The sequence below is a fragment of the Carcharhinus amblyrhynchos genome, chromosome 3 (assembly GCF_965287045.1).
Source record: "Carcharhinus amblyrhynchos chromosome 3, sCarAmb.v2.hapA, whole genome shotgun sequence".
Taxonomy (NCBI): domain Eukaryota; kingdom Metazoa; phylum Chordata; class Chondrichthyes; order Carcharhiniformes; family Carcharhinidae; genus Carcharhinus; species Carcharhinus amblyrhynchos.
In genome coordinates, this window is record NC_137326.1 from 109631853 (window position 1) to 109655437 (window position 23585).

At 42.1% G+C, this 23585-nt stretch overlaps 1 protein-coding gene across 5 annotated transcripts in view; it reads left to right on the forward strand.

Annotated features, from left to right (window-relative positions):
- Nucleotides 1-2275: 2275 nt before the first annotated feature.
- Nucleotides 2276-23585, forward strand: part of armc9 (armadillo repeat containing 9) — a 94445-nt gene continuing 73135 nt past the window's right edge. For 4 of the 5 annotated variants that reach the window (XM_080185689.1, XM_080185692.1, XM_080185691.1 and 1 more), the window contains exons 1-4: nt 2276-2333; nt 10820-10908; nt 13410-13535; nt 20622-20789. In XM_080185689.1, the coding sequence (XP_080041815.1) occupies nt 10858-10908; nt 13410-13535; nt 20622-20789 (345 nt within the window). In that variant the 5' untranslated portion in view covers nt 2276-2333; nt 10820-10857. Of the gene's footprint in view, nt 2334-9474; nt 9579-10819; nt 10909-13409; nt 13536-20621; nt 20790-23585 lie in introns of all 5 variants that reach the window. The other variant, XM_080185690.1, reaches the window with a different exon arrangement.

Genomic DNA, 23585 nt, shown 5'->3' on the forward strand with positions numbered 1-23585 from the left:
TTACTTATTCAAAAATACATGTGGTGCAATGAGTCAAGAAACATATGAAGTTATAATCCATCTGTTAATAATCATCAGATATATTTTGTTAATGCAGAAGTGATCACACCAAATACATACATCAATATGGATCCAAATGTGTTGGTAGACTCTTTGACAACTTATAGGAGACACAAAGTTCATTTAACGATCTGCCTGGTCATGCTAAACCCAAGGACAAAGCTAGCACTAAAAAACCCAAAATATAACAAAAACAGAAATTAAATCTAAAATTACAGAGCACATACACCACAGAAATGGGCCAGTATACACTGTACACTCCCCTTGAGCTTCACCACATCCTTTCACATTTAACTTCATCAACATAACCCTCTATTTCCTTCTCCTTTAAATGCATCTGTACGATTCATTTCAACTACCTCACATGGTCATGAATTCCATATTCTCTGAGTGAAGAATTTTCTTCGGAATTCCCTATTTGTGGATAGGCGATTGTTATATTGATACGCTCTAGTTTTGCTCTTTCCTAAAATGGAAATATACTCTCTGTCCTAAATTATTCAAATGTTTCATTATTTTAAATACTTCTATTAGGCCACCTTTCCTTCCCCTCTTTGCAAGAATGAAGAGACTCGGCTTGTTCCATTTTTTCCTCCAAAAATATATTCTATTCACACAATTTGCAGAAGTACATTACAAAATATTTCATACTGAATATTAAGGAAAATACAATAAAATTCAACTTTTCTCCAGACAGCAATGTCCACTCTGAGATTCTTCAATGGAATTGCAATTCCCTTGATATTTGCAATATAACATTCCATGTTAGGCATATGGCCCCAGGACAAAATATTTCAAATTGAATATTACAGGAATTGCAATAAATTCAACTTTTCTCCATAAAGCATATCCACTCTGAGGTGCCTGAATACTCTTAATATTTACAATGTATATTCCATGTCAGGCATACAGCCTGAAGTGTTTTACATTGTACAACAACAGGTTGTAAACAATGGCTGAAAGATCTTAGACAGTAACCTTTTCTCATTGCACCTCTGCAGCAGATGCTGCAGATTTTAATACATTCCTCAGTAAGTATTCCTGGAACTTGGAATGTGCCAGTCTGTAATATTCCATTAAGAACAATTCTTCACAATGGAAGACCAGCAGGTTTTGCGGCAGACCAAAGAGTATCTTTTAGAGAGTTGATGGTCCTCCAACAGGAGCTGACGTTTATCTTGATGTACGTCTCTGGGAATGACCGGTTGGGCACAAAATCCTCAGAAATGCTCAGTCTGAACCTCAACAAGAACCATTGTATTTCTCTCCAGACCTTCTTTGCAAAGGCACAATGGCCTCTACGAAATCAGTCACCTTGAGGGCAACTGTGGAGGTTGAAAAGCTAGGCACATAGGAAGAATCTGATGTGGAGGACCTCTTTCACCACCAGCCAAATTACATCTTGGCGATTGGTGTTCTAGAGGTGAAGTATTCTGCCAAATGACAGCCTGCTCAGGGAACCACCATCTCCTTTTTCCTGAGTCATAAGGACATTATATATAGACCACTGCATGATGGACTACTTAAGTAGTACTTTTCACCATTAGGGTCAGCTCAGGCTGGGTGTCCAACAGGCATCCCATTCTCTGACCTCAATTGTGCAGGTGGCATTTGGGTAGCTGGGTAACATAGCAGCACAGTTAACGCTGCGGCCTCACAGTACCAGACACCCAGGTTCAATTCTGGCCTTGGCGACCGTCTGCGTGGAGATTGCACATTCTCCTCGTGTCTGCGTGGGTTTCCTCCGGGTGCTCTGGTTTCCTCCCACAGTCCAAAGATGTGCAGTTAGGTGGCTTGGCCCGTGCTAAATTGCCCCATAGTGTCAGGGGGGATTGGCAGGGTAACTACTTGGGGTTAAGGAGATAGGGCCTGGGTGGGATTGCAGGCTCGATGGGCCGAATGACCTCCATATGCCCTGTAGTGATTCTATGAAAGTAGGCCTAACGAATATTGCTCTCTGTCCACCCATCGAAGCTGAAACTAAGCCACAAAATTCATTCAAGCACCTTTAAAAAAAGACACTGCAGCGAGCGACCAGTCTGATTTAGTGGAGAGACACCAAAGTACCATCCCCCTCCCCTGCTGCCGCTTTGGCCCAGAGAGGGGCGGGGTCAGGGGAGCAGACACTTTGCGACTCTTTACGACAGGTTCGGGGGGGGGGTGCGGCCGTTTGTTGTTTGCCGTCGGGGGGTTCGGATTGTCAAGGAGACACTTCCGGTGGTCGGAATGAGGCGGTTAGAGTGGAGTGGCTGATCGGAGTGGAGCGTGCAAAGGTATTCGTGCTGAAATTTATCCATTCCCGGCAAAGAGAATCGCCTCCCACAGTGTAGAGTTATATTTCAATCATGGTGGCTGCAGATTGCCAGCTCCACTCACAGTGACAGGGCTCACCTTGCCTGTCTCCCCTTCAGGCTGCAGCCACCAGCAGTTTTACCTTTAAGCTGGCTCCTCATGACCTTAGGAGCAAATTACTGCAAGATGTTTGAAAGAAGGCAGAAACTGCTGAGAAATCTCAGCAGGTCTCACCGCATCTTTTAAAGTTTATTTATTGGTGTCGCAAGTAGGCTTACATTAACACCGCAATGGAGTTACTGTGAAAATCTCCTAGTTGCCACACTGTCCGGGTACACTGAGGGAGAATTCAGCATGACCAGTGCTCCTGACCAGCACATCTTTCAGACTGTGGGCGGAGACCGGACCACCCGGAGGAAACCCACGCAGACACAAGGAGAACGTGCAAACTCCGCACAGACAGTGACCCCCAAGCTGGGAATTGAACCTTGGTGCTTTGAGGCAGCAGTGCTAACCACTGTGCCACCATGCCACCCTCTATGAAGAGAGAATAGAGCCAATGTTTCGAGTCAGATCACAGATACTGTCAGATCGGCTGGGATTTTGCAGCATTTTCTGCTTTGGTCTTCGTGAGTTTTAATTAGTTTGCCTTTTCTGATGACCTAAATAAGGGGAGACCAAGTACCACTCACCTCCCTGAGGTGGTATGGACCCTAGCAGCAGTTCCCCCTCTTAAAAGAGTAACCACAATAATAATCAAAACAATTTGTATACTGCCTTTAATGTAACTAAAATGTTCCAAGGTGCTTTACAGTAGCATTATAAAACAACATGTGACAGCGAGCCACATAAGGAGATGTTGGGTCAGATGACCAAAAACTTGGTCAAAGAGCTGCATATTAACAAATGTCTTAAAGGAGGATAACAAGGCAGAGAAGTGTAGGCAGGGAATTCCAGAGATGGGAGGGCTAAACGACCCTTTAAAGTGAGGTGCTTTTGACTTTCTTTTCTGCTGCAGTTAGTGAAAGTACTGTGTTGGAGGAGCATTCAAAAGTTATTGGACTCAGAATGGAATGGTGCTGAACTTTTCAAGGGGTTCACTGGAGTTTGAAGCCCTGTGAGAAGGAAGCTTACTCATTTAGGCCTCTTTTGGCCTGCAGCACTATAGGGTGATAGAGCAGAGGCGGCAGAAAGGGTGAACTCTGCAGAGGTAGGAGATGTATTCTCAGCCAAAAGCTGTACTCACCTAGATTGTTCAGAAGACACTTCATCTATCTCCATCTAAGCCTGGCTTGGTGTCTGAGGTGATTACACTCTGCTAAGAGGTAGACAGAAAATTGTATGATCTTTTCCATCCAGATCAGTAGTTGCAGAGCAGGGCAAGAATGGCACTGCAACTGGACTTCAGGATCACTATGGTGTTCAGTTCTTACATCCCATACTCCTGTCAGGCTTGAAGAATTTGAAACACCTACAACATGTCAGTTTACTGTGCATTTCTACAATGGTTGGGCGGGGGTATCACAGAGGCCCAAAACACAAGGAGAGAGGATGTCATAAATTTCTCAAAGCAGGCAGCAGTAAGGTGAGTGAGCCTGTGGTTTTGACAGGGTAGCTTGCTTCCCAATGGTGCAGGAAACCAGTGACTATACAGTCTTAGCTGAACAAGCGATGCCTCACAAAGGGGAGATGTACTGCAATCGCAAAGTGTTCATTTTCTTGAAAATACAGTAGATATCCAACCATATGCAGGGCATCATGTTGGTGAAAGCTTTTTATCCTGGTAGTAGTCATGATGCTTTTATCCTGAACCATTCAGGCATTCCCTCCACATTCAAGTCACCTCAATGAACCAGAAGCTAGCTGCTTTATGCGCACCGACCTGCCAACTGTAGCAAGGCCTGCAAGACATACTTGACTACAAGCTGAAGGCATGTAAAATCACCAGCTCCAATGGATCTCTTCCTGATGAGCCCAATGCATTTTACCCCCGTTTTGAGCAAGAGGTCAGTGAGAGCATGTCCTCTGGAAGCCCTGGATGAACCTGAATCTGGAGTCACCATGGCAGATGTCAGAGCAGCTTTCTCGAATGTCAACCCACAGTACCTAGACGTGCACTCAGATTCTGGGATGATCAGCTGGTATTCACAGACATCTTCACTCTCTCTCTCTACAACAACCTGAGGTCCCTATATGCTTCAAGAAGATGACCATCATCCCGGTACCTATGAAAAGCCACGCAGCGTGCCTTAATGAATATGGCCCAGTGGCTTGACATCGATCTTTATGAAATGTTTCAAATGGTTAGTCATGGCACAAATCAATTCCAGCCTCCTGGACTACCTGGATCCACTATAGTTTGCCTACTGCTGCAGCAGATCTACAGCAAGTGCCCTGCACTCAACCCTGGAACACCTGGATAACAAGGACACCTATGTCAGACTCTTATTGATTACAGTCCAGCCTTAAACACCATTATTTCCACGAAACTCATCTCCAATCCCCATGGCCTCAGCCTTGGCACTTCCTCTGTGACTGGATCCTGAACTTCCTAACTTACAGACCACAATCAGCAAGGAAAGGCAACAACACCACTTCCACAATCATCCTCAACACCAGTGCCCCACAAGGCTGTGTTCTCAGCCCTGTGCAATACTCCTTATACACCACTGGCTCTGTGGCCAAATTCCACTTCAACTCGATTTTCAAGTTTGCTGATGACAGCACTGTAATGGGTGCATCTCAGACAATGATGAGACAGAGTACAGGAATGAGATCGAGAGCCTAGTGAACTGGTGTGGCAACAATAATCTCTCCCTCTGTCAATGAAACGAAGGAGATTGTCATCGAGTTCAGGAAGCATAAAGGAAAACATGCCCCTGTTGACATCAATGGGGACGAAGTAAAAAGGGCGAGAGCTTCAGGTTTTTAAATATCCGGATCACCAACAACCTGTCCTGGTCCCCCCATGCCAACACTATAGTTAAGAAAGCCCAGCAATGCCTCTACTTCCTTAAAGACTCAAAATTTGGCATGTCAGCTATGACTCTCAGCAACTTCTACGTATGCACCATAGAAAGCATTCTTCCTGGTTATATCACAGCTTGGCATGGCTCCTGCCCTGCCTAAGACCACAAGAAACTACAGAAGGTCGTGAATGTAGACCAGTCCATCACGCAAACCAGCCTCCCATCCATTGACTCTGCCTACACTTCCCACTGCCTCAGCAAAGCCCACACCCTCAACATTCTCTTTTCCACCTCCTTCCTTTGGGAAAATGACACAAAAGTCTGAGGTCACGTACCAACTGACTCAAGAACAGCTTCTTCCCTGCTGCTATCAGACTTTTGAATGGACTTACCTTGCATTAAGTTGATCTTTCTCTACACCCTAGCTATGACTAACACTACATTCTGTACTCTGTCGTTTCTTTCTCTATGCATGGTATGCTTTGTCTGTATGGTTAGCAAGAAACAATACTTTTCACTGTATGTTAATACATGGGAGAGTAATAAATCAAATGAAACATGTGGCTCCTATTCACCCCCTGATAACACATGGACAGCACTCATACAAGGAAAGCCATGCTGGGAATGCCAAGGAGCAAACTGTTGGAATTCTAGATTTGTTCAGCTGGCCTGCAATGCTCAGGGGGAGCCCCACTACAGTTGCCAGAAAGTGTCTCCAAACCCCTGGTTATCTGCTTTCTGGGCAATCTGGTTCTCATGAGGACATGGTTCTTTTCACCAGGCATTCAGCAAACACCTCAGGAGGGGGAATAAAGATGAGGAGGAAGGAATGAAGCATCCAGGGCAACATCACTCCCAATGGGCTGATTATATTGAGGTTCCCCTGAAAACATCCCCACATCACTGTTGCTCCACAATTCATTCTCCTTCCATTTTTCTGCCATATTCCATCATGGTGAACTCTTGAGCAAATTCATAAGAACTAGGAGTAGGCCATCTAGCCCCTCGAGCCTGCTCTGCCATTCAATAAAATCATGGCTGATCTTTTTGTGGACTCAGCTCCACTTACCGTCCCACTCACCATAACCCTTAATTCCTTGCCTTAAAAACATTCAATAAGGTAGCCTCAACTGCTTCACTGGGCAGGGAATTCCACAGATTCACAACCGTTTGGGTGAAGAAATTCCTCCTCAACTCATCCAAAGCCTGCTGCTCCTTATTTCCTCAAAATGCCCCCTAGTTCTAGTTTCACCTGGCAGTGGAAACAACTTCCCTGCTTCTATTCTTATCTATTCCCTTCATAATCTTATATGTTTTGATAAGATCTCCCCTTGTTCGTTTGAATTCGAATGAATATAACCCCCGTCTACTCAGTCTCTCCTCAGAAGCCAACTCTCTCAACTCTGAAATTAACCTTGTGAATCTCTGTACCCCCTCCAGTGCCAGTATATCCTTTCTCAAATGAGGAGACCAAAACTGTATATTGTACTCTGGGTGTGGCCTCACCAGCAACTTATACAGCTGCAACATAACCTCGCTGTTTTTAAACTCTAGCAATGAAGGACAAAATTCTATTTACCTTCTTAATTGCTGCACTTGCAAACAAACTTTTTGTGATTCATGCACAAGGACACCCAGGTCCCCCTGCACAGCAGCATGCTGCAATTTTTTACCGTTTAAATAATAGTCCATTTTGCTGTTATTCCTACCAAAATAGATGACCTCACAATTACCAATGTTGTACTCCTTCTGCCAGATCCTTGCCCACTCAGTTAGACTATCTGTATCCCTTTGCAGATTTTCAGCATCCTCTGCACATTTTGCTCTGCCACTCATTTTAGTGTCTTCTGAGATTTTGACATACTGCACTTAGTCCCCAACTCCCAGTCATCTATATAAATCATAAACAATTGCAGTCCCAACACTGATCCCTGAGGCACGCCACTGATCACCAGCCAGAAAAGCACTCATTTACCTCCACTCTTTGCTTTCTGTTAGTTAACCAATCCTCTACCCATGCTAATACATTACCCGTAACACCATGCATCTTTACCTCATGCAGCAGCTTTGGTGCGGCACCTTGTCAAATGCCTTCTGGAAATCCAGATACACCACATCACAGCCTCCCCATTGTCCACTGCGCACATAATGTTCTCAAAGAATTCCACTAAATTAGTCAAACATGACCTGCCCTTCATCAACTTGTGCTGTGTCTTCCCAATGGTAAAAAGTCTGACAACACCAGGTTTTAGTCCAACCTATTTATTTGATAATATACTCACAAGCTTTCGGGGTTAGCCCCTTCGTCAGGTGAATGGAGAGTTCTGGCCTCAGACAGAGCATATAAAGCACAGACAGTTTAGAGATTACTGATTAGAATGCGAATCCTTACACCTAACCTGCTGTTCAAGACCTGAAGTGGCTGATAATGTGAGTGGAAGGAGCACTGATCACAGTTTAAAGAGATGTGTATTGTCTCCAGACAGTACAGTAAGTGAGGTTTTGCAAACCCAGGCAAGTCACGGGGGTTACAGATAGTGCGACATGAACCCAAGGTCCTTGTTGAGACCGTCCTCATGTGTGCGGAACTTGGCTATCAGTCTCTGTTCAGCGACTCTGCGCTGTCGTGTGTCGTGAAGGCCGCCTTGGAGAATGCTTACCCGAAGGTCAGAGGCTGAATGCCCGTGACCACTGAAGTGTTCGCCAACAGGAAGGGAACAGTCTTGCCTGGTGACTGTCGAGCGATGTTCATTCATCCGTTGTTGTAGCGTCTGCATGGTCTCCCCAATGTACCATGCTTCGGGACATCCTTTCTCGCAACGTATCAGGTAGACAATGTTGGCCGAGTTGCAAGAGTATTTACCATGTACCTGGTGGACGGTATTCTCACGTGTGATGATGGTATCCATGTTGATGATCCAGCATGTCTTGCAGAGGTTGCTGTGGCAGGGTTGTGTGGTATTGTGGTCACTGTTCTCCTGAAGGCTGGGTAGTTTGCTGCGAACAATGGTCTGTTTGAGGTTGTGTGGTTGTCTGAAAGCAAGAAGTGGGGGTGTGGGGAAGATCTTCTCCGGAGTCTTCAACATATCATTGATGAAGACGAACATCTCGCCAGGGCTATCCCCACACAAAACCTCACTTACTGTACTGTCTGGAGACAATACACATCTCTTTAAACTGTGATCAGTGCTCCTTCCACTCACATTATCAGCCACTTCAGGTCTTGAACAGCAGGTTAGGTGTAAGGATTCGCATTCTAATCAGTAATCTCTAAACTGTCTGTGCTTTATATGCTCTGTCTGAGGCCAGAACTCTCCATTCACCTGACGAAGGGGCTAACCCCGAAAGCTTGTGAGTATATTATCAAATAAATAGGTTGGACTAAAACCTGGTGTTGTCAGACTTTTTACTGTGTTTACGCCAGTCCAACGCCGGCATACCCACATCATGACTACTATCTTCCCAATGGGACAGTTGATATCCAGATGTCTCGCTATTTCTTCCTTGATGATAGATTCAAGCATTTTCCCTACTATGGAAGTTAAGCAAACCGGCCTATATTACCTGCCTTTCATCTACCTCCTTTTTAAAACAGTGGCGTCACATTTGTTGTTTTCCAGTCTGTGGGATCGACCCCAGAGTCCAGAATTTTGGTAAATTACCACTAGTGCATTTGCTGTTTCCCCCGCCTTCTCTTTTAGTATCCTGGGATGCATTCCATCAGGGCTAGGAACCTTGTCTACTTTTAGCCCCCTTAGCTTACCCAACACTACATCTTTAGTGATAACGATAGTTTCTAGGTCCTCACCTGCCACCACTGCCATAATTATATCCCCAGATCCCCAAGCTGTCTAGCACAGGCCTTTAATGGTATGTTGAGTTTCTTTAGTTCATATTTATCTAAATGCATGCTTCAAAACAAAATTATAAGAGGAAGTCAATCATTTGCAGTAGTTTGAATTTTACTTCTCAAGTTTTGGTCAATGATGGTGAAGATTCTAATATCAGTAAGTGATATGAATAACATGGCAAAAGGGCATTCAGTGCTTAGGATTATAGAGGGTAGACTGATGATGTTCCTGTTATTACAAAAAACAATATTTATTTGATGAAGTATATTGAACAATGCTGCTTTGTTTCTACTTTGTGTTAGTACAGAATACATTCTTGGAAATAGGGAAGAGGAACCGAAGACTCATAAGTTACAGTGGTGTCACGTTTATCGGTTTTTCACAGGCTGGGAATGAGTATATTTAAGTGAGTGCAGTGAACTAACATGTTGCTGTTCATTATCACTGACCTCTTCCATGTCCACCATACCGCCAGATAGAAATTATAACAGTAAATAAATGCTTCTTTAGCCTTTTCTTAAATTATAAGGTTGCTATAATGATAGTTACAGTGAAAGCTAAATTGCCAGTGTTGCAGATATCTTTCATTGGTACACAGTTTTTAATTTGTATACAACAATCAACCCTAAAACAGTAGTCTAAAACAGTATCTATCTCAACGTGTGCTGGAAAAATGAGATTTTACTTCTCAAGTTTTGGCCGATGAGAGCAAAGATACTAATCCAGTTTTTTAAAAATTCTCTATTTACCAATTGTTTTGGAGTTTATCCTTGTGCTATCTTACTAAACTCCTCTAAACTCCTCTTCCCTATTTCCTTAACCTCCAACCAGTGTGATGGTGGACATGAAAGAGATCAGTGGTAATGAACAGTAAAGACAAAGAGATTATTTGTTATCATTAAGATTGAGATTATCTGATTATCTGGCTCTGCCACAGCCTATCCCTCCCCTAGGATGCTGAATCCCCATCTTCCCTGAAAACGACTTACCCTTCCTGTTCACTCCAGCCCTGAACTGGTATCATTATTTACTGTCCTACTTCCCGTCATGCCCAATCACATGAGGCTCACTTCATGCTCTCTCAACCCTATTCCCTTTAAACTGCTCACCATCCAACTTCCCTTACTTACTCACACGTTAGTTGATACTGTTTAAGATCCCTGAAACCCCTGAAAATTCTCTCTTTCAATTCTACTGTCGTCACTGCTTTCTTCAAAAGTACAACCGTCTGCTCCAATAACCTTGTGAACTACTAACTCTATTTGCCTGAGCTCCATTGACCCAAATACTCAAACTCACGTACAGCAAATTACTGTGACATATGCCACTTTATGCTGCATGTTTACAGATGTTGTTTATACATATGTACTATAGTAAAATAAACTTAACTTTTTAAACTGCTGAGTTCCTTGAGATATTCTCGATAATTTGCTATCCATTTTATTTTTAGAAAGATCTTGAATATCTCTCCCAAGTAAAATGGCCAGACATAGGGACTGATATGTTAAGCCTAAATTCTTATAAAACTTGATTTTTATGGTGAATAACTCATGCATTTTATGTTCAACTTTTACCTAAAGTCATTTGAACTTCACAGACCTTTGGATTATTTCTTCTTATTATATTTTAATTGTCTTCTTTTTACAGATTCTTGAGCTACAAGACAGCAGTTTACCCCATGAATCATGGGGGATAACTTAGCACATGAAGCTGAGCTAAATGGTTTGGTAAAAGAAGTAGGTTGACAGAAATTACATTGTCAAGAGTATTGCGAGCCATATACATTAAAATGGTAAAATTAACTGTTGACAAGTCCACGTTTGCTGTCAGAATAATGGTGGGGACAATGGTGCTTGTGATTATTAATGCATGAGTAGTAGAGAAATTTCAGTGCAGTAGAATGCAGATGCATAGTTAAATGTGGCTCTCCAAAAGTTGTACAAGTTGCCTTCTCCACCGTTAGTTTTGCAGAAATGACTCTTGTTCTCTGGCTTATTGTTGAAATATATTGACCTTTGTGATGCTTCTGTATTTTTGTTGTAACTGTAAACTAGACTCGCCAGAGAAAATTGAATCTTGTCCATTTCAATCTAGGTAGTCATTTACCAAGTGGTTAAGTTTTAATTACTGCCAAATATCCTCTCTGGCTATGAAAATGAACTGCTTCAATTGTGAAGTCTCATTCTTTTGGTTTTAGGTATTGATGATTCTTAAAACATCAAATTTGAAATATAAAGTATTTTTCCATTCTGACATTTTTTATCCCTCTTAATCTAATTTTCCCTTTTATTTCTTTTTCTGTATGTAACACTGATGTTGAATTCACCCATTTTAATTAATACTTCCTGCTCAGTCCTTACATTGTTAAATTCATATTTCTTCAATCTGATTGATACACAGTTGTTAATTTTGTTTACTAGGATCCGAGATGTCTGGCAATCTGTCCTTGTTGGACATCAGCTTGCACTTTCAGCAACCTATCATACAAGAATTCCAACACTTAAGCATGCAAAGAGATGTAACCGCAGAATCCCTGCCAGCCACAGTAAATTATGGCCCATGATGGTTAAAGGAACTGGTTTGAGGAGAGTTTCATTTTTATACTCAGCCCAATAATATAGGAAATGGGCAGCACGGTAGCACAGTGTCTAGCACTGCTGCTTCACCGCTCCAGGGTCCTGGGTTCGATTCCCGGCTCGGGTCACTGTCTGTGGAGTTTGCACATTCTCCTCGTGTCTGCGTGGGTTTCCTCCGGTTTCCTCCCACAGTCCAAAGATATGTGGGTTAGGTTGATTGGCCGTGCTAAGAACTTGCCCCTTAGTGTTCAGGGATGCATAGGTTAGAGGGATTACTGTGTACAATATGTAGGGATATGGGGGTAGAGCCTGGGAGGGATTGCGTTTGGAGCAGACTCGATGGACACTGTAGGGTTCTATGACACTGAGGTGATGTGAAATTATCAGATTGCATAGGTAAATACAAAATTATTATAATCTTGCAACATTGATTGAATAGCTTACAGTAACAAATTTTTTTTTGGTAATTTTATATGCTTTTTGGAAACTGGGATAGCTTTGCCCTCTCTTGCTGCAGAATAAGGAAACAAGAGTGAGCAACATCACTATCATCGAGAGCATTCAACTGTTGGACAGGTATTAAATGGTATATGCAGTAACAAGTCTGCCCTGAGCCGCAGGTGACATGCTGCAAACGGCTTCTAGCCAAATTAAAACTTTGGAGCACAACTGCCTAAAGTTTGGTTTCAGTTCAGAATCGACTCATCTTGTGCCTGAGGTTTGTGATGTATGAACATTGTGGAACTTTTTTTACAGAAGTTTTATAACATGTTAAAAACTGTACTTTATTTTAAATCACGTAAATCTGTTTCAAGGAGAACTTTAGAATTGCCTACTCCTGACTTAATTTTACTATTTGCTTGGCAAAGCTATCCCAGTCTCCAAAAGGCACATAAAATTACAAAAAAAGTTTTATTGTTTTGAACTGCTTAATCAATGGTCTAAGATTCTAATAATTCTGCATTTACCTATGCAATTTGATAATTTCACATCACCTCAGTTTCCTATGTAATTGGGCTAAGTATAAAAATGAAACCCCCCCCCCCCCCAAACCAGTTCCTTCAATTTTCATGGACCGTAACTTACTGAGGTTGGCAGGGCATCTGTGGTTACATCTCTTTGCATGTTTGAGTTTTAATTTTTATATGACAAATTGCTGCAAGTGCAAGCTGATGCACAACAAAGGAAAACCAGACATCTTGGATCCAAGTAACTAACAACTTGTATCAATCAGATTGAAGAAATGTGAATTTGACAATTCAATTTAACCACAGAATTGAGTAATTGACCATAGTTTACCACAAGAACATTCAAATTATTTTTATCTTTCTTACTGAGTCCTCCTCCTCCTCCCTTCAATTTTAAATTTTCTGTCTTTGGTTCCTGTGCATTCTCAGCCAGAAGCGATGGCTATTAAGCTGTTGTGCTGGCTGATATTACATTCAGATATACCTAAAATCAGAGAGAGTAATATTATTCAGTGGATTCTCATGCAATATGCAAATCATTTTTATATCAACGCAGATATTAACGTTACCATTTAGTGATTAACATTTTTTATCCAGTAACATTAAAAATTGAATTAAAGTGGAATATTAAAATTATCAGGATATATTTTATCTGACCATCGCAAACTGAACGAATTTTCTCTTCTCAATCAGTATTTAAAGTTTGCTGCTTTTGAGGAAACGGTGAACGTGTTTGATAAGGAATGCAAAAGCAAGGGAAAGGCAATCCCGAAACCACCAATGAATGCTAACCGAGATGTTAGAACGTCACACATTCAGGTAACCTTCGAGTGTTCTTGGGATCAGCAGTTGAAAGACTAATGCTACAATAATTATTATTGTCTGATGCTCAAGCTATGGTAATTATTACATCTTGAAGGATGGTTTTGGACATTAACCATGATATGGTCTGTCTGTTGCAAAGAATCACCTCTTCTATCAGTTATTGGTACGGTTTCAATTTGAATGACATTACAAGGAAATTCATTTTTTAAAATTTATTTTTCTGTTGAATAGCAAACAGAATTAATTTAATCATCTCAGTTCCAGGACGTCACTTCAGAAATTCCTCAGGGTAGTGTCCTAGGCCCAACCACCTTCAGCTGCTTCATCAATGACCTTTCCTCCATCTTAATGTCAGAAGTGGGAGTGTTCGCTGATGATTGCACAATGGTCAGCACCATTGTCAGCAAGTCCTCCGACGTTAAAGCGGTCCATGTCCAAGTGCAGTAAGACCTGGACAATATCCAAACGTGGGCTGACAAATGGCAAGTAACATTTGCACCACACAAGCGGCAAGCAATGGTCATCTCCAACAAGAGAGAATCTAACTATTGCCTCTTGACATTCAATGGTATTACCTCACTGAATCCCCCACTATCAACATCTTGAAGGTTACCATTGTCCAAAAACTGAACTTGACCAACCATATAAGTAAAGGGGGTACAAGAGCTGCTCAGAGGGTAGTGAACCTGTGGTGAGTAACTCACCTCGTGACTTCTCAAAGCCTGTTCACCATCAATAAGACGCCAGTCAGACCATAAGACACGGGAACAGAATTAGGCTATTTGGCCTATTGAGTCTGCTCCGCCATTCAATCATGGCTGATATTTTTTCTCACCCCCATTCTCCTGCCTTTTCCCCATAATCCTGATCCCCTTATCAATCAAGAACCTATTTACCTCTGTCTTAAAGACACTCAATGACCTGGCCCCCACAGCCTTCTGCTGCAAAGAGTTCCGCAGATTCATCACTCTCTGGCTGCAGAAATTCCTCCTCATCTCTGTTTTAAAAGATCTTCCCTTCAGCCTGAGGTTGTGTCCTCTTCTGGTTCTTATTAGTGGAAACGTCCTCTCCATGATGCACAATAGAATGCTCTCCACTTGCCTGTTGAGTGCAATTTCAACAACACTTAGAAGCTTGATGCCATCCAGGACAAAGCAGCCTGCTTGATTAGCATCCCTTGCACAAATATTCACGCCCTCTCCCACCGGCAAACAGTGATAGCAGTGTGTATCTATCTACAAGATGCACTGCAGGAACTCACCAAAGCTTCTCAGACAGCACCTTGCAAACCCAAGACTGCTACCATCTAGAAGGTCAAGGGCAGCAGCCATGTGGGAACACCACCACCTGGAAGTTGTCCTTGAAGCCACTCAACATCCTAACTTAGAAATGTGTCTTAATGTCCCTGTTCCTTCATTGTCACTGAGTCAAAATCCTGGAATTCCCATCCTGGCAGCGCTGTGATGCACATACACCACATGGAAAACAACAGTTCAAGAAGGCAGCTCAACACCACCCTCTCAAGAGCAATTAGGGATTAGCAATAATTGTTGGTCTAACCAACAATGCCCACAATAATATATTTTCTCTGTAATAACAGAATCTTTTCCTCTTGGAATAACTGCTATCCAGATTTTTTTAAATTCAACTTAATGAATTTGGATACCTTTTCTTCCCTTTACCTTCCTTTTCTCAAAACAGCAAACATTGCTGAACATGGGGCCATGAACATCAACAGCCCTCTGAGACTTCAGCCTTGTGTGATGGGGAGGGGGAAGGTGTGTTTGTAATATGTGTATGTTTTTTGATAGCGGGTGATATTAGAACTGAACTTCATTCTATTAGTTTGGCCAAATGGATAATGATAAATAGTGCAAAATCTGGTAGTGTTTTCCTTCTTATACACTGGGGCTTATGAAGGTCAATTGTAGTGATTTCTGGCTGTCTAGCATTGTCTAAAGACCACAGAACTTGAACCCTAGACCATCTTAATCTCGCAATGTAACATTACAAAATACCATGGGGTGGCACAGTGGTTAGCACTGCTGCCTCACAGCGCCAGGGACCTGGGTTCAATTCCTGGCTTGGGTCACTGTTTGAAGTTTTCACATTCTCCCCATGACTGCGTGCTCTGGTTTCCTCCCACAGTCCAGAGATGTGCGGGTTAGGTGGATTGGCCACACTAAATTGACCCTTGGTATGGGGAGGACTGGCTAGGGTAAATGCGTGGGGTTGTTGGGTGGGGCCTGGGTGAGATTATGGTTGGTGCGGACCTGAAGAATCAGTTTGCCTCCTTGTGCACTGTAGATTTCTATGATTTTGCCCTGTGATTATTGTCAGAGGTTCTGAGACCAGACAACTTCCAGACATGGAGACGCCTGATGTAGTGGTGTCAGGACAATTTATTAAATGACGAAAGGGATACATAACAGACAATTGGTTTCCTAGTTTAGATGGTTCTTGCTTCCCACTAACTGATGGAACAAATGGTTTGTGATTCATTTTCTCTTCTCTCATCATGTTAGCTTCAAATCTGTGCAACAGTACTCTCCAAATCCATTTCTTTAACTCCCTGAAGCCTTGGGTTTTTCTTGTGTTATGTTCTGATCTTGTTATCAGTCTGTCATTATTTACATTAATCATGGGTAATTATGATTCATGATCATGATGCACAGTCATGACCCAAACAGCATATTCTTAACACATTTACAATGTATCCACACTTATGCTTCTGATTAACTCAAGCTGTTATGGTAAAATATATGATTACTCAAGTCTGAGTTTGGGTAACAAGACTTTTATTCACAAGCATGCTTCGGAGAGACAGCCTGTTTCCACATAGCTGCAGCTGTTCCATTTATCTCTTTTCCCACACCATCGTGCTAAGAAAGGGCTTTAATAGCTACTCTTTTAAAGCCATTAATGCTCATAACTACATTTGACTACTTCAGACCTATTAATGTTGAATTATTTCAATTACCCCCCACTTCAGTCTGCCGATCAGGCACGACCTGGCCCTGGTGAGCCATTCCCAGCAGAAACTCGAGGGATCCTGCTAACAACCAGCGTGCTTTGAAGTTGCTACCCTATCATTTCTCTTACAGCTTTGCATAAGTCCTTTTAACCTAAGCAAGGCTGAGTACCATCATTGCATTAAATTGCAAAATCTTCTAGATGTTCCTGATTTTTTTTTGTTTTCTGGGAGGAAAGTGTCAGGAGCAGTGAATTCCAAGGCGTAAGCTTTATTAGCGGCATTATCATCTATACTGCTTGGGATACCATTAACCTCTGTAACTACAAATGTGGAAACTATTAAGAGTGCAACAGACACCAATGCTGCTGCTGTTACTGTCCCTACTTCCCGCCATCAGTATGGCATTCTTGCCATCTTGGCCCTATTACTGGCTGAGTGCGCCAATCCCTGAGCCTTTCCTGTGGCCAGATTCATTTGCACCCCTCCCCTCATGATGGCTGAGGGCTTTGTTCAATGACACCATCCTCATAGTGGTCAGAGCACTTTCCACTGCTGTCCGAACTATTCAAATCAGTGTGCCATCGATGTTTAAAATACTGTCTGACCATGGACTGAGGGCCCTGCTTTTAATATGAAAATCGTCCAATGTAAAGGAATCAGTGACCTGTAAGCAGAAGATGTGATTATTTCACACACTGATCCTCCATTTGGAATCTTATCCTTTCTCTCAGGAGGACCATTCTACAGGAGGAGGTTTGGACTGCCTTGAGGGAGTCCTTCGAGAGAATTAACTGACATCATAGTGGGAGAATAATTTCTGGTTGATTTTAGGGTTTTGATGTAATGCCGTGATTCAGTACAACTCTCAGAATCCTACTTGGTACGCCCACCAATTCCCTTCCACACCCAGGAATTTGAATGTCTATCCACCCTGATATGTTCTGTTATTATGTTCCTGTAGTATATTCATCCGAAATGTTGTTGTGTCTCCCATACCTTCTGTCATGGGCTGTGTAACTACTATTACCTGTTGTTCCTCCTGTAAGTTGATATGGTCTAGTTTCTCCACAGCCTGATGTGTGTTGATGTTGCAATATCAAATCTTACATCTTTAACACCTAGTTTAACATTATCCATCAAGTTTCAAACCAAATGTCACATGCCCTTCTCTTAGACGGTCTGTCAGTCATATTAGTGATTTTTAACCCCTCTAGTATACCTCCGCCTGTGCTGTGAATATCAATCCTCCTGTGATCTCTCCTGCATCCCCACAGGCAGAAGCGCTGTAACTTATGTCTTGCCTTTCAGCCAGTAAGGGTCAGGATGAGGTTGGTTAAATGGTAGGTCATTGTAACCAAAGAACCATTGAAAGGTTACAGCACTGAAGGAGGCTATTTGGCCCACCTTGCCATGCTATCCCAAATAACACCCAAGTGCCCTTCCCACCTTGCTGCTTTCAGCCCATAGCCCTGTAGCTTACAGCACTTAAGGTGCAGATCCAGGTACTTTCTGAAAGAATTTAGGGTCTCTGCCTCCACCACCAACTCATGCAGCGAATTGCAGACACCCACTACCCTCTGCATAAAAAATGCTCCTCTTCATGTCCCCTTTACATCTTCTGCCACTTATCCAGAATCTATGCCTCCTGTTTTTAGAATTCTCCACCAAGGGAAATGATTTTATCTTGTCCACTCTATCACTTCCCCTCATAATTTTCTGTACCTCAATCAAGTCACCTCTCAGTCTTCTTTGTTCCAATGAAAATAACCCCAACCTATCCAATCTCTCCTCATAGTTACACTTTTCTAGTTCTGGCAGTATTATTGTCAACCACCTCTGCACTCCCGCCAAAGCAATTATGCTGTTCTTGTGATGTGGTGACTAAAACTGTACACACTACTCCAGTTATGGCCTCATCAGTGTTTGAAACAATTCCAATTCATGTCACATCATTTTGGGTTCCCACCTCTAATCACCTGATCTGGAGGTGGTGACATGGTGGCTGGGCACTTAGTGGGTTTCTGGTATCTGCAAAGTGACAAACTAAAATGCTGTGTATTGTTATAACCAAGTTAATTATTAACATCTATATAACGCTGTTGACTGTATTGCACCCTCCAATTCCGGTTCCCAAACAAATGAGGACAAATCAGTCTGTTCCGCCATAATGTTGGACCCAGATATGGCACAGGGATAGCACAGTGGTTAGCACTGCTGCCTCACAACACCAGGGAGTCGGGTTTAATTCCTGGCTTGAGTCACTGTCTGTGTGGAATTTGCATGTTCTCCCCGTGTCTAAATGGGTTTGCTTTGGTTTCCTCCAAAGATGTGCAGGTACGTGGATTGGTCTTGCTAAATTGCCCTTGAGTGTCATGGGGACTATTAGGGTAAATGCATGGGGTTATGGGATAGGGCCTGGATGGGATTGTGGTCGGTGCAGACCTGATGGGGCAAATGGCCTCCTATCTTCTAAGATAATAGAATTGCCTTCACACCTAGGCTGGTGTTGCACACTCCTCTAATATTCACATTTCCTGTCACGTCATTAATATAAAAGGTCGGGGCAAAGTTATCCTAGTCGGTCTGCCTTTTTGATAATACAACCTGAATAACACGATGTCTATTCGTACTAACTACCATCAGAATTCCCAATATTTGATTTCTTTTTCCTTTTGCCACTCCCTCCTTTGGATAGCTCCACATAATGTTCTTGATACAAATTGGTAGCTTTCTTGGTGCTCATGGTTGCCACCTCCCATGCTGCTGTTATTATTAAGAATGTGATTACTGTTGCTGTTCTCCAGATTTGTCTGAAACAAAATAGTTAAGCAAGCTGCTGGTTACATTCCTGCTGTCAGAAACAGATTGTGAGATATAAGGTTTCATCTGTGACAAATAATCCCAAGCGTACACATAGGATAGAATTTATGACCATTTGGAAAGATGCAGTTTAATCTAGGATAGTTAGCACAGTTTAGTAAGGGTAGGTCCTGCCTCACAAATTTGATTGAATTCTTTGAAGAGGTAACTAAGTGTGTAGATGAAGGTAGAGCAGTTGATGTCGTATAAAGTGGAAACCAAGTGGAAAATACATTAGTAAGAAAATAACTGAGGAGATTTTCCCTGATGCTCAATGAATTTGCCTCCAAGTAGATAATCATAAACTTTAGGAAGTCCTTGGATATTTATAATTATCAAGTGCCTTGATGGGATGCTATCATTGTTTGAACACTGAACAAGCTGCCAAAATCATTTGACAGAATGCTTCATGGCCAGAACTTTCAAACAAGCGCCAAGATATAGCTAAGCTGGCGATGAGAAGCATCCTCCCCTTCAAGTCATTCTTGCACAACTGTCACCTTACATTGTCCTCAAGGTGGCTGTGGTGAGGAAGAGACATTTACTCATCTGGAATGTGCATTTGCAGGAGAATCTGGAAAGAGATACAGTGATTTTTGTGAAACTCCGTGAATACAGTCTGCTCTACAGACAGTTCCCAGGGACGCACACTTGAGGCATTCATCACCTGCCATTCCAGGCTCCAAGACTACATGCTGAGGGATACAGTGAAGCTTGCTGCAGCTATGCCGAAGGCTCAGTGCTGCTACTGCCACCACATGTGGCTCACCAACTAGAGGACACCAAGGGGTTCTAAAACCCCTTGGGCTGTATTTAATGCTTAAATAAATTGTGCAATCTGCAATGTTAGTGGACTGAGACACCCACAAGTACCATGTACTGTATTGAATCAAATGGATCTGTAATACACTTCAAGTGCTGCCACGCTTGTATATATTTTTAGAAAATGCATTACAATAAAAATACAAATGGGTGGGATTCTCCAATCTTGTCTGTGCCCATATTGCTCAACATGAGTGTGGAGAATTTGGCGTTCTGGCCAAAACTCCATTCACTGCGATATGGTCAGAGGTTTTCAGCGTATATCTTTGGAAAATTGCTCCCAATATTTACAGTCCTTTTAATTAATACAAGACCAAAGGGCTGCAGATTGAAAGGGTAAAATAACTTACGACAAGATCAGTTTCAGTACACCATTAAACTTTTATGTAAAGTGGATGAAAATGATTTTTGTTCTTTTTTAACAGGAAGATTTGCTTAAAGCATTTGAAGATGGAAACAGAAAGGTATTTTTCAAACTGTGGGAACAGCACCTTCCACCTGAAGTTAGAGATGATGAGCAACTGCCTCAGAAATTGGAGTTTTACCTTCATGTTCATTTTGCCATCTTTCCTCTGAAGAATTCTGGAAAGCCTGTAAGTTACAAAAAGAACAAGATAAATCGATTTTTAAATGTGCCTGAGATAGGTGCTACAAAATTGTGAGAACATTGTAACAAACATTCCTGTAGCTTTGGTTTGTGCATGTAGCAACAATATTAATATATCGTTATAAAGATAATTTTAAAAAACTACACCCCATTTTATTAGCAGAAAATAATATTCTTACCAGCATTTATCAAGATACTTGGACAATTAATTTGTAGAAGTATATCTTTCAAAAATTATTAAACTTTTGGAGATCTTGATTATAGTCTCCCTCTCTCTAGTAGATCACTCAGGTGACACAGATTCTGTAGAAAGACCCTGTGTATTCTGGAATAGTTCCATCACAAGCATCTGAAGTTGTGACTTCAGACTAATGAGAGTTGTCTTGAATCTGATCCACTGCAGGCAGCAAAGTTAATCTGTAATACCTACTTGTCAGTGTGGGAAATGTACTGTTTGATATGAAGGATATTGAAAGGTGTAATCATCAACACTCACAAAGGTTTATGCCAATATACATGCCAGCCTTTTGGAGTCTCATTAGCCTGTGCTATTTTCCAATGTACAATGGAAAGTCTATTACAAGGCATCCCAAATATAGTGGTTTAAATCAACAACATTCTAATTACAGGAGCTGCACCTGAAGAACTCGGGGCAAACTTGGAGGAAGTTTTTAAGTGATTTAAAAAAGCAGGGGTTAGGCTCAAATGGGAGAAATATACTTTACAGCAGACAAAGTTATTTATTTAGGTTTTACAGTAGATGCAAAAGGGTTTATTTATTTATTAGTCACAAGTAGGCTTACATGAACGCTGCAATGAAGTTATTGTGAAATTCCCCTAGTCGCCGCACTCTAGCACCTGTTTGGGTCAATGCACTAACCAGTGCATGGAGGAAACCCATGTAGACATGGGCAGAACATGCAAACTCCACATAGCCTGTGACCCAAGCTGGGAATCAAACCCAGGTCCCTGACGCTGTGAAGCAGCAGTGCTAACCATTGTGCCAGCGTGCCGCCCAACCACTGCACTCTTTAGAAGATAAAGTAAAAGCTATAAAAGAGGTTCTACAACCAGCAAACATCTTTGAATTAAAGTCATTTCTAGGAACGTAAACTATTATGGTAGATTTCTATAAAATGTATCTACCACCTTGGCCCCATTCCACCAATTGTTAAAGAAACATCAATGATGGAGGTGGGAAAAAGACCAAAAAGAAGCATTCACAAAAATCAAACAGACTCTGTAGTTGTCAACATTATTGATGCACTATGATCTAGCCAGGCCCTTGTTGGTGACTTGTGATGGTTCACTGTATGGAATGGGAGCATTTTGTCCAACTGAATGCGCAATGGAGCAGAAAGGCTTTGCCTCAAGGATATTGTCTGAGGTGGAAAAAAATTCCCAAATTGATAAGGAAAGCTTGGTGGTCATATATGCAGTCTTAAAGTTTCATCATATGTTTATGGTTGGCACTTTAAGATCATTTTGAACCACAAGCCATTGCTGGGCTTAATCAGAAAAGATGTGAGTGCTGCCAGTAGCTTTAGGAAGAGTGCAATGGGGCTTCCCTTACTGGCTGCGTACAATTACACTTTTCAGCATCACCCAGAAACACAGATATCAAATGCAGCTGTGCTCAGCAGGTTGCGATTACCAGAGATATCATTGCCAGTTCTGCAAGACATAGTGCTGGACTGCAATTGTTCGAGACCTTGCTGGTCTCAGTGAAGGATATAAGGATGTGGACAGAAAGAGATCCAGCATTATTGAAGTTAGGAAAATGGTATTGAAAGGATGGAGACATGAGAGGTCTGAGCTGTGAAAGCCCTACCATTAAAAGAGGACAGAGGTAACTTGTGAGGATGGGGTATTGTTGTAGGGGGTTAGGGTTATAGTCCCGCCCCAAGGAAGACAGCTATTATTGCAAGAGCTGCATGACTGACATCCAAGTCAAAGCAGAATGAAATTACTAGCCAGAAGCTATGTGTGTTGACCAGGCCATGATACAGAAGTAGAAAGGATGGTTAGTCAATGTCCCAATTGTGAACCTCAACAGGTATTCCTACCTCTGGTTAATCTGCGCCCAGGAGTGGCCAGGAAGATCCTGGGCCAGAATATATTGATATTGCGAGACTCTTTATGGATCACGTGTTTTTGATTGTACTGGACGCACATTCAAAGTGGCTGGATGTCCAGTTGATGAAGCCCATAATGACCGCTACCATCATTGAGAAATAGAGAAAAATCTTTGGCATTCATGGGATCCCAGAGCTTTTAGTGTCAGACAATGGTGTATCCTTCACAGTGGAGGAATTTCAGATATTTGTAAAATCAAATGGCATTCGCCGTGTTAGTTGAGCACCTTGCCATCCAGCATCAAACGGGTTAGTGGAATGTGTTGTGCAAACTTTCAAGATCTGAACGATGAAACAAGTAAATAGGTCTCTGCCTCTACGGATCACCAGCTTTTTGTTGTGTTACAGCACCATGCCAAATGTGACTATGGGGGTCATGAAGTGGAGATGCCGGCATTGGACTGGGATAAACAGTAAGAAGTCTCATAACACCAGATTAATATCCAACAGGTTTATTTGGTAGCAAAAGCCACTAGCTTTCAGAGCACTGCTCCTTTGTCAGGAGTTCTATTCACAAATGGCATATAAAGACGCAAACTCAATTTACAAAATAATGGTTGGAATGAAGGCTGAATGATTTGCTGCAGACAATGGTCTGTTTGAGGTTAGAGATCTTCAGGAGAATAGCGACCACGGCACCACACAAC